The sequence below is a fragment of the Dinoponera quadriceps genome, unplaced genomic scaffold (assembly GCF_001313825.1).
Source record: "Dinoponera quadriceps isolate SergipeBrazil2010 unplaced genomic scaffold, ASM131382v1 scaffold1573, whole genome shotgun sequence".
In the NCBI taxonomy this organism is placed as follows: Eukaryota; Metazoa; Arthropoda; class Insecta; order Hymenoptera; family Formicidae; genus Dinoponera; species Dinoponera quadriceps.
In genome coordinates this window covers 944,397-955,529 of record NW_014556062.1, presented here as the reverse complement: position 1 = coordinate 955,529, position 11,133 = coordinate 944,397, and the positions used below count along the sequence as shown (strand labels likewise).

The following is an 11,133-nucleotide window of genomic DNA, read 5'->3' as shown; positions in this document are numbered from 1 at the left end:
AACAATTATATCCTCGTTGTTAACCGCAAACCGTGTAAGTGTGCAACTTGGTTGTCTGCCGCGGCTGCTACGTAACACAGTAAGATATGGTGTAACGATATGGTGTTTCGTGGTACTTGCAGCGTATCGTAGCGTCTTCGCAGTCGCGACGGGGCGAGCTCGCGACGCTTCCACCGCAAGTCGTTGATAGCGCTGCTACTTCATTCGCAACACCAGCGAGTCACAGGACGAGGAACGAGAAGCGATGCTCAGTGGCGGTGGTATATACGTTTAGAATGCACATCGACGGTATATACTTCCATACACGAGCTCTTCTTGCATTTTAACGATGGACCTCTCGTCGGCGCGATTAATGCACGTTGGATGAGAATCACGAGCCAGCGCGAGAATTAACGGGAAGCCACGAGATCACCGAGCGGGATCAACGAGTTTCCGAGTGAGTGCCAAAACGTGAACGAACGTCGTCCAGCAATTTCATGCGGCGAGAGTGTATTAGATTTCGATCGACGGAAGAGAGAGCTCGATCGATCGTGCATCGTACAATTTGTGCTCCGTCGAGGCGGCAGAATTTTTCAACAACTCACAGACTCACCGAATCTTCTCATGAGTTAGCCTAGTTCCAATGTTTTAGCAAATACCTTGTTCACTCGTGGATATGCCGATAAATTGGAGGAATATAAGACAGCGTCCGTTTGAGAATACATATTGAGTATCCCGAATAATGAATATTACCTTAGAATTGCAGAACACAGTTTTAGAAGCATACGGTGAGTAAGCATTGGTTATTCTTATTGCTTGTTTAATAAGCAAATTTACAAAGTGTAATAGAGATCTTTTGGTTTTGCAAGAACTATCAATTTTGATGTTTATTCTATAATATATTATTGATTCAAAAGATCAGCAGATTCGTAGGAATTCATGTAATATACATAAGTATCACATATTGCAGTTTTTCAGTAAATTTTCTTAATTTTTTAGTGGAAACTTCAATATCTCAAATTCTTTAGTTTCTATCCCTTAATTAAATTGCATATCTCAGAGATAAAATACTTTTTAATATAAATACAATATTGTATATTAAATATATATGTGCATAATTTACCATATTTTACTTGTAATATGTGTATTTCGTATAAAAAAATAAATATGTTATATTGCTTAGTTTAATAACCACTTCTTGCAACAAATTATATTCTAATTTTAATGATTTCAGACTGAGAGTATATATATGGAATCAAAATGGCACGCAGACGTAAAACTGAAGTTAAAGCATCTGTAAAATCATCATCCAATAAATATGTACCTGTACGCAAATCCAGTAGACAAATAGCCAAGAAGCAGTTGGAAGAGAAGAAAAACGGGGAGATTTCACAGACATCTTGCTTAAACAATTCCGACGATTCTAAATCTATGAGTGATGATCATAGCCAAGTCCCATCAAGAAAAAATCAAAATTCTCAGAAGAAGTATAGTAAGCATAAAGGTACTTCTAATAATAGCATAGCCATGAGTGACGAAAGCGCTGTATACGATGCTTCTGAATGTAAACGAGACGCAGGAGAGAGCGACAGTCAAGATGATACAGATAACATAATTAATAAATCAGAGAAACTTAGCCCAGAGGATGTACGACAAGTTGTAGTTGGTAACACAAATCCTCCAAGCATTGAATCCTTACCTGCGCCAATATCAGCCGAGATGGAAGTATGGTCAGAGGATATCATAGAGGAGACGATAATCTGTGAAGAAATGGAAGTGGAAGAGGATGGTGCTAATTTACCGCAAGATAATGTTATGATTGAACAAGTGCTGCTTGTGAATGAACCTAATCTGGAAGGCAAGGATTTTGTGGAATTTACTGTGATACAAAATGAGGACGGTACTAAGTCTATGGTGATGGCACCTAAATCTGAAGACGTTTCAAACGATGAGTACCGCGTTATTCAAGAAAGTGTTAATAGTGTGTGTGCCAGTGAACCAGAAAATTCCATATCAATGATGCATACAGACGAATCAGTGGTTTCAAGCAGTGAGAAGTGTGACATTATAGATTCCGATGTAGACAAACCGTATATTAACAAAAAGAAAACAGTATTAGAAGATAAGGTTGGTAAGAAGCAGAAGAGTGGCAAGACAATTTACGACAAAATAAGACAGGAAATTTCGGAATCGATGTCTGATCCAGTTCAAATATGTCCTATCAAGGATTATTCTGGCTCTACTAACGAGTTGTTGCCAGATAGCTGCAAGTGGGAAAATAAAAACTTGCAAACAAGTGCGTATAAAGATTTGTCAAAGGAAGACACAGTTTCCAATCTAGATAACAAACTGGCAGATATGCAGATAAGTGAAAATATAAGTTCGAAGGAAATACAAAAGTTGGTGAATGATCTTTCTAGCGTGGAAAGTATTGACTCTCCAGTACAAACTCCTTTAAATGTAGAAAAACTGTCGCCGGTACATATTGATGATGAAAGCAGTTCGTCGATATTAGATAAAATGGAGCAACTGCATCGTTCAAATAATTCTATTAGCTCTCACGTTACAGACATATTTTCGAAAGTTATAGAGCCCATTAATATAATAAATCAAGAGCAAGATATTTTAAAGTCCAGTTCTTGCAATGATAAAATACAATGTACAGATCAGATATCGTTGAAATCGAAAATTATGCAAGATAAGAGAAATACAAGTCAACAGAAAAACATCGAGGCTTTAGGACTCATTGATGATTTACAAGATAGTGAAGGAGACAACAACAAAATCGATAGTGAAGATATGAAGTTATGTAGTAGCAGTGAAAATAGTAACGACACATTGGTGTCGCTAACTAATTGTAAGATTCGGGAGCTTGATGTAAAAAATGTAGCGAGCAATGTAAATGATATCGACAAGAGGGTTGAATTTAGAAGCCGTAGTGGAAGTACTGATACAACAGGTTCCGAAAGTGGCTCAAACAGTTCGGGTGTAAGGCGAAGCAGTAGAATTCGATCTATTGGATTGATGAAACAAAGGTAACGATTCAAGTTACTCAATATTGACGTATAAAACTTTGTATTAGCATGTCAAAATATTATAATTATGTGAGGTAAGTTGTTGATGAATAATCTTCCGAACTTATTAAAATAAAAATTTTATATGAAAAAATCAATTTACTTTTAGATCTCGTGGACGTGGCTTGGTTACAAAACCTAGTATAGACACTTCGAAAGCAACTCTTCAACAAGAAAAAGTAGTTAATAATATAAATCCTGCAATTGCTCAGGAAATAAAAATAGATAACTCCGAAGCGCAATGTGATAAGGAAAATAGTTCTAACAAGATATCGACGTCACTTGATACTTTAGTACCGTTGAGTACTACTTACAACACTACAGGATACGATTCTGATTCTTCAAAGCCAGTTAAAGTAAAATCTCGCTGGCGAAGATCGAGCGAACTCGAAATGGGCAGTTCGAGTGCGGGTTTTGTTACTGCTTCTGTGTCAATGCTCGGGTCATCTGTTACACCTTTATCTGAATCAGCACGTTCTGTGTCTATTACTGTAGGGGAATCCACGTCCACAGAATCGAAACATAATATCGTCAGCACAAATATAAAAGTTAATATAGAAACAGAGCAAGTTAAAGACACATCATTAACATCTAGTAACATTTCTACTGTTTCAACGATAGCACAAATTCCAAAGACTATTGGAGCAAAAATTCCTTTGCCGATGGTTCTTGAAACAGAGGATAGAGAAATGGAAGAAAGACTGAGTCAGTTTGAGCACTTGCGTGAAAATTTATATCTTACTGAAAGGTGAGTAAAATTAATAGTAAACGGCGTTAAAGACTAATATTAATTATGTTCTCTATTGCATATATAAATACTGTTTCTTGTAATAGTTTTGCACACGTAAGATATATATATTTGTAATATGTTGTTATCAGATATACAAACAAGGAAACTAAAAGAATGGTATGCGACTGTTTCTTAACTGAAGAAGAAATCGAGAGAGGGGAACTTGGTTGTGGAGAGGATTGCCTTAATAGACTTCTCATGATAGAATGGTAAATATTCATTTTTACGATGTAAAATATATATACTCAATTTATTCTAATTTGTATCTATAGATTGTATAAAGGAGACGTATTGAAACAATAAATAGAAATAATATTTTCTCGAGACAGATAAATATAAATATGGGTAGATTAATTAATATAACAATGATAAAAATAAATTGCACGGATGGTAATATTGCGTGTTTTCTTGTTTATTGTAGCGGACCTAGATGTGTAGTAGGAGATAGATGTACAAATAAGAGATTTCAAAATTGTGAATATGCCAAGTGTGAAGTATTCCGCACAGAGAAGAAGGGCTTTGGATTGCGCGCTATTATTGATATAATGGCGTAAGTAAAAATTTGATACAAGATATATTTGATTTGGATAAAATGTGATTTGGATAAAATTGATTATTTGAAAGGTGAAAATTGAATGGAAAAATTGAAATTTTCTATTTCCATGTTACTTTCACGATTACAGAGGCGAGTTTATAATGGAATATGTAGGTGAGGTCGTGGATCCGAAAGATTTCAAACGTAGGGCAAAAGAGTATTCCAAAGATAAAAACAGACATTACTATTTCATGGCGCTAAAATCTGACCAGATTATAGATGCTACCATGAAAGGGAATGTATCCAGATTCATTAATCATAGTTGTGATCCAAATGCAGAGACACAAAAGGTAAATGTCATGTGCTACGAATTAATTAATTTCACATACTCCAACATACAATTGTACACATTGTATCTATTATTTTTAGTGGACGGTGAATGGAGAATTACGAATAGGATTTTTTAATAAAAAATTCATAGCTGCTGGTGAAGAAATTACGTTTGATTACCATTTTCAACGATATGGGTATATTTCTTGATTATATATTTTCTGTTAATAATTATAAAGCAGATATTTGCATGTATTTGTACATATAGTCTATATAACTTAGTTTCTCTTTCTGAGTTTCTTTATTCTCTATTTAACCATCAGAAAAGAAGCTCAGAAGTGTTATTGCGAAGCACCGAATTGTCGAGGTTGGATAGGTGAGACACCTGAGGAGGAGAAGGAGAAGATCGAGAAGAAAGAGAAGCGTGAAAAGGATATAAAGAAGAAGAAAGAAGAGAAGAAACCTGCTGATTATATGGAGGATGAAGATGTGAGTATTGCACAGTGGATAATATTACTGATATTACATGCCGGTTGTAGAACAATTTCTTTCCTACTTTATCTTTTTGTGTTTTATTTTAGTTGGAGGAAGAAATAGATAAGCTGTGTTCGGGCGGTTTGAAGAATCGTGCGCATACATTGACATTAAGCAGATTAATGGTTCGTAGCCGAGAACTAGAACACAGAACGCGTTTACTGCGTCTCATACAAAGCGGCGTACAACCATGTCGAAGATTATTTCTGGATTATCACGGTTTGCGTTTAATCTGGAGTTACGTCATGGATATCGCAACGAATGATACAGAAGAGGCTCAACAATTTCGTCTAGAAGTGTTGAAAACTCTAAATACACTGCCAATACCCAACAAGACGATGTTGATGGATAGTAAGATATATGGTGTAATCGAGAAATGGGCGAAAGGATTGTATCTTTCTCCAAATGCCGATTCTCCGGAGGATGATCAAGTTAAATTAAAGTTGAGCTGCGAAGATTCGAGCAGTAATTCTGACAGCAACGAAAAGAAGAGTCCTGAATGCTTAAACGACATTCCAGATAAGCGCAATAACAATATTGAGAGTTGTTTGGCAGTTAACGAAATTAAATTAGAAGCTTCAGAACAAACCGTTATTTCGGATTTAGCTTCTAGTCTTCTTGCTGAGTGGTCCAATCTTAAAGAAGTCTTCAGGATACCGAAGAAAGAAAGGATTGAACAAATGAAAGAGCATGAAAGAGAAGCAGGTTAATTTTAATTAAATACAAGTCATATTTAAAGCCTCTCAAAAAACACTCCTTAATGTCAACTTGAAATTATTTTAATTTTATTATAGATCGCGGGTATAGAGAAGAATTGGAGAAAGAAGACAAGAGAGGGACATCGTACGATAGGTATGTGTTTCATAAAAATATTAATGTCATATTTAGTTAATAAACTATAATAACTAATAAATTAACTGCGTTAGGGTGCAAATCGGAAAAATAAAATCTTTCTGTACTATATAAAAATGTAATAAGCGTAATTTATTGAAACTAATTATAGAAATTGTTCAGCGGTTACTTTAGACATTTATTATAAAATAATGCTTTTTAAGTCGAGCATTAATATCTCAGAGACGACAGAGGATTTGCGGACTTTTATATTGTTAGACATCATTTCTTAGTTTAGAAATGCAAAGATAATAGTGCCTATGAATGTGTCTGAGCTATATATTATGTCTGAGGCTGACAGCCTTCGTGAATTATTCTGTATTAATTGGCTTCATAAATTCCTAGGCATAGATCTGATAGATATAGTCGAAGTGAAGTAGACAAACGTGGCGATAGAAGAAGAGGACGAGAATCTCCGGAAACTGAGCATATTAGAATAAAAGAGAAAAGAGTCGAAGAACGAAGTAGCTTAGTTCCTGTACCACGGATGACAAAGTATGAGCGTAGGCAATTATTTGCACTGCAAGTTGCGAAAGAGGAGGAGGAGAGGCAACGTCGGCAACAACAAGAATCGTGGCAAGAGCACGAGAACAGATGTTTGGCACTGGGTATAGACCCCCATACCACTGCCATGGTTGATCCTCAAACTGGCTATCCTGTTTTTTATAATCACTCGTTAGGTCAATGGCAGCATTATTCTACTCAAGGTAATATATATTCAGTGAACATGTATTTCCTTTCTAAACGAATATTCAGTACTTTTCACGACTTTTCGTTTTAGTAAGATACACCTATTAAAAGTTTCGATATAGAGCGGCATACGTGACATAATATTCTTGTTATAGACGGAGGAGAGGTAACGCAACAGTGTACTCCTGTATATGTAGGCCCTCAATCTACTAATATAATAGGCCAAACCTCTCATGTATTACCATCGACAATGACAACCGATATATCGTCCGGCATTACAAGCGGCATTCCGCCCGGTGTGCCACCAGTAGCTTACTCATTAAGTCAGACAACTGTGTTCAGTCAGACAACATCTTCCTATTCTTTGATATCACACCCGCAGCCGTATTCCGAGGGACAACTACCTCTTCCGAATAGTTTAGTGTCTGTTCACGGTGGAACACCTACTGTATCAATTCAAACGTCCCTTTATAATCACATCGAGAAACCTGCTGATCAACAATTTGCATCTGCGGAAAATCGACCGCCGCAACCTGAAGTTCCGCCAATCGATCTGCCGCCGAAATGGAAGAGTGCAACAGACAGCAGAGGTAGAACGTACTATTATCATGTGAAAGAAAGAATATCGCAGTGGCTACCTCCACCACCTGATCACATCGGGGTGCAACCAGACTCTTCGTCTACCTCGGAATCTAGCGAAGAATCTAGCTCGTCGAACGAAGATGACGAAGACCTCGATGATGATCATACCGAGGAACAAAAGAATGACGATATAGAGACAAGCAGTGTTTCAGTAGAAAGTCTTTCGAGCGCATCTAGGTCAAATATATCTAAAAAGTTAGGTGGTCACAATCTGACTGGAAGTTCACTGCCGCTTATCGAGCCTAAGAAAAGAAGAGAAGGACTGGTACAGGAAAGAATTATTAGTGTGAGTATATATTTATTTCTTTGGCTGTTTTTATGTATTTATGTTTTATGTAAAATTTGAAATCACATCGTAGATATATAAAGTAAAAAATAAATTCTTTGAAAACTTATCTTGCCTCAGAATTTATTATATATAGTGTTTTACGTTACAGCCACGTAGGGAAGAGGATCGTATTGACCACAAGGTTTACAAAGAAATAAAGGAGAAATTACGACGGCAGAAGGAGAGAGCAAAATTGAAAGACCATGTTGAGAAGTTGAGGAAACATCGACGGAGTAACAAATCGAAATCTCATTCGCGACATGGATTAAGCAAGTTGCAATCGACATCAGCCGAAATGTCTCCTATGTCCGAAAGAAAAATTAAGGATACATTTAGAATAAATATGGCTAATGTAATGGTGCACTTTTTAAATCCGTATAGAAAGAATGATTGCAAACAAGGTAGAATAACTAACACTGAAGATTTTAAACATCTAGCTAGAAAGGTATGTTGATTTTACCTTAATACAACAAATTTGATACAACTCTTTAGTTCTAACTTTCTTTTTCTTTTAATACAATCCATATAATCTGTTACAGCTGACACATTTTGTACTCGCAAAGGAATTAAAACATTGTAAAAGTGTTGATGAATTGCAATGCAATGAAAACGTTAAGCACAAAGCAAAAGACTTTGTACGTAAGTACATGAGCAAATTTGGCGCAGTGTATCAGAAAGGTACAGATGAAGATTAGCTGTGTAATTTATAAAACGAAATTGTTATTTATTGCACGGGCTCTTTACTTTGTCTATTATGACATATATTTAGGTAATGCTCGTATGTAGATAATACATTTGTAACTGCATTATTGTAAAATAGGCAAGTTTGTATATGCGTGATAAACATTTTCATGATTTAGCGGTTAATAAATTAGCAAATTTTTAATTTCCCATAACTTTATGTGTATATTTGAATACACATTTATTTACATGCCGACTATGCATGTTGTACCTTTTATAAATATTGTAACTTATATACCAATACAGTGTAAAATACATACTTGGATAGTTGTATAAGATACTATTTGACCTACCTTTTTCAATATTTATCTTGTAGTTAATATTCAGCCAATATTTATTTATATAATGTTACAAAACAAATCTTGTAAATAATAGATTACACATAACTTTTCAACTGCTTAACAACTTGGTTGCTGCTGTATGTGCTTTTTGGCTTATGTAACGTTTACAAAAAACCAAACCAAGCGGAAGGGTAAATCTCTTGCATTTATAAATTTAACTTTATATTATCAACACATTTTGTCTATACATGGTACAAAAAATTGATTCTGTGATGCGTGATCTTCGAAACGAAAGCAATGTAAAGTATCGAATAAAAAGAACTATGTTTATGTAGTAATTATTATTTATCGATTGTAATTCTTTTTAATTCTGCCCGCATATGTAATATATATTATGATCAAAACTTTACGATTGATCATAATCTGTTAATCGCAGAATATGATTTTTAAATGAATTAACAATCATATTAGACAAGATAGGTAAAATATATTTCACATATTAAAAGTTTACCTATTTACTAATGCAGGAGAAAATTCATAAATATAAATAATGCCTTTGATTCTTTAACAAAGAATCACGATGTACAAATATTTAGACACGATGATCTGAAGAAAACGTCTAACCTGGAAAAAGCCAAGATATGCTCAATCATTGAATGCTTGCTTGTAATACTGTTGTGTCGGAAGTTTAGAGATGGCGCATCTATCTACACTTTTTCACACTTAAAAAGAATTAATGCACTTTATTCTCTTGTACTTTAGTCCCACTCTATAATAAGTGTTTTAAGCCTTGAGAAATTGAACAATCACAATCGAATGTGAGGGAAATATTCGTCTGTGATTGGTCAATTTCTTAAGATTTAAGCAGGAAGCACACACTCCAGCACAGCGCATAAGTACATGACGCATAAGAAGGCGAGCCAATCAGGATCTTTCGTTTCCATCGTGAGGATAAAAACTTAGAACTCTGGTTTGTTACTTTATGCGTTATGCCAAAGTATGTGCTTTCCGCTTTAGAAGTGTGATTACGTCTTTAGGACCGTCAAACATAAAAAATGGCATAGCTGCATATGCATAGCATAAAACCGTCTTGACTAATAAAGGACATTCTATTAGGAGTATGAAAAAGTTTCCGCCGCCATTAATACACGTCGCTGTAGTCGTCCAATCGGCCGGCTATCCGTGCGGTTATTTCGTTCATGAAGCCAAGTATGGCGGTCGATAAAGTTCATGTGCGCCACTGTTTGTTATTCATGTTTAATTTAGGAAAGAGTGCAAACGAGGCATATGGTTCAATATGTCAGGCTTATGGCGAAACGGTTATTGGTGAGTGAACGTGTCGAGAATGGTTTGCCAGGTTTAAGAAAGGTGATCGAAGCTTGGAAGACAAACCACGCGCTGGTAGGCCGAAGGAATTCTCAGACGAGGAGCTGGAATCGTTGTTACAAAAGGATGCCACACTATCGACCACGCAACTGGCGAAACGCTTAAAAGTGGATCAATCGACGGTACGGCGTCTACAAGCTTTGGAAGAGATCCAGAAGATTGGTAAATGGGTTCCGCATACTTTAACGGAGCGTAATATTGGTCAACGATTGGGCATATGCATGTCGTTGCTGCAGCGGTTTCAACGGAAGAATTTCTTGTGGAAAGTGGCAACCGGCGATGAGAAATGGATCTATTGTGACAACTCAGTACGTAAGTGATCCAGGGTCAATCCAGGTCAGCCATCAATATTCACTGTAAAACAGGATATCCACGGGAAAAGGGTACTGTTGTATGTGTGGTGGGATCTATATGGAGTGTTGTACTTTGAACTGTTGAAACCGAGCAAAACAATCACTGCACAACGGTACAGCACTCAGTTGATGAAACTTAATGGCGAAATTGAGCGAAAACGCCTATGGACTGATAGAGGACGACGGCCAATTATCCTGTTACACAACAATGCCAGACCTCATGTCGGTGCAACTACAAAGTCACCTCTTGAACAGTTAAAGTGGGAAGTTTTACCACACCCGGCTTACTTCCCAGATTTAGCACCTTCCGACTTTTATTTATTTCGCTCTATGCAACATTCCCTAGCCCAATGACGGTTCACCACAGTTGCAGATGTTGAAAAATTTGTCGCCGCGTTCTTCAATTCAAAACCCGAGTCCTATCACAGGAGGGCATTCATTTGTTGCCCGAAAAATGGCAAAAAGTTATTGATGCTAACGGCCAATATTCCGTTAAATAAATATGTTCTGGTTTCCTGCTTGTTCCTATTTCCTTTCTCCTTCAAACGACGGAAACCTTTGCATACCCCTGATATAATT

At 36.3% G+C, this 11,133-nt stretch overlaps 1 protein-coding gene across 1 annotated transcript; it reads left to right on the top strand.

Annotated features, from left to right (window-relative positions):
- The first annotated feature begins 679 nt into the window (after positions 1–679).
- On the top strand, positions 680–9,145 carry LOC106746542 (probable histone-lysine N-methyltransferase CG1716). Its single transcript, XM_014623219.1, has 14 exons — positions 680–767; positions 1,214–3,014; positions 3,163–3,801; positions 3,933–4,052; positions 4,265–4,393; positions 4,527–4,728; positions 4,808–4,905; positions 5,032–5,197; positions 5,290–5,947; positions 6,037–6,094; positions 6,479–6,840; positions 6,979–7,751; positions 7,903–8,238; positions 8,333–9,145. The coding sequence occupies exons 2-14, from the start codon at positions 1,240–1,242 to the stop codon at positions 8,486–8,488; spliced, it is 5,472 nt and encodes a 1,823-aa protein (XP_014478705.1). The 5' UTR covers positions 680–767; positions 1,214–1,239; the 3' UTR covers positions 8,489–9,145.
- The last annotated feature ends 1,988 nt before the right edge of the window (positions 9,146–11,133 follow it).

What these genes read in the sequence shown, in the direction of transcription:
- LOC106746542 (XM_014623219.1), top strand. Translation starts at nt 1,240, where the DNA reads ATGGCACGCAGACGTAAAACTGAAGTTAAAGCATCTGTAAAATCATCA. An exon ending in GCAGCATTATTCTACTCAAG is followed by an intron (nt 6,841 to 6,978) that starts GTAATATATATT and finishes TTCTTGTTATAG; the next exon opens with ACGGAGGAGAGGTAACGCAA. An exon ending in TTAAACATCTAGCTAGAAAG is followed by an intron (nt 8,239 to 8,332) that starts GTATGTTGATTT and finishes AATCTGTTACAG; the next exon opens with CTGACACATTTTGTACTCGC.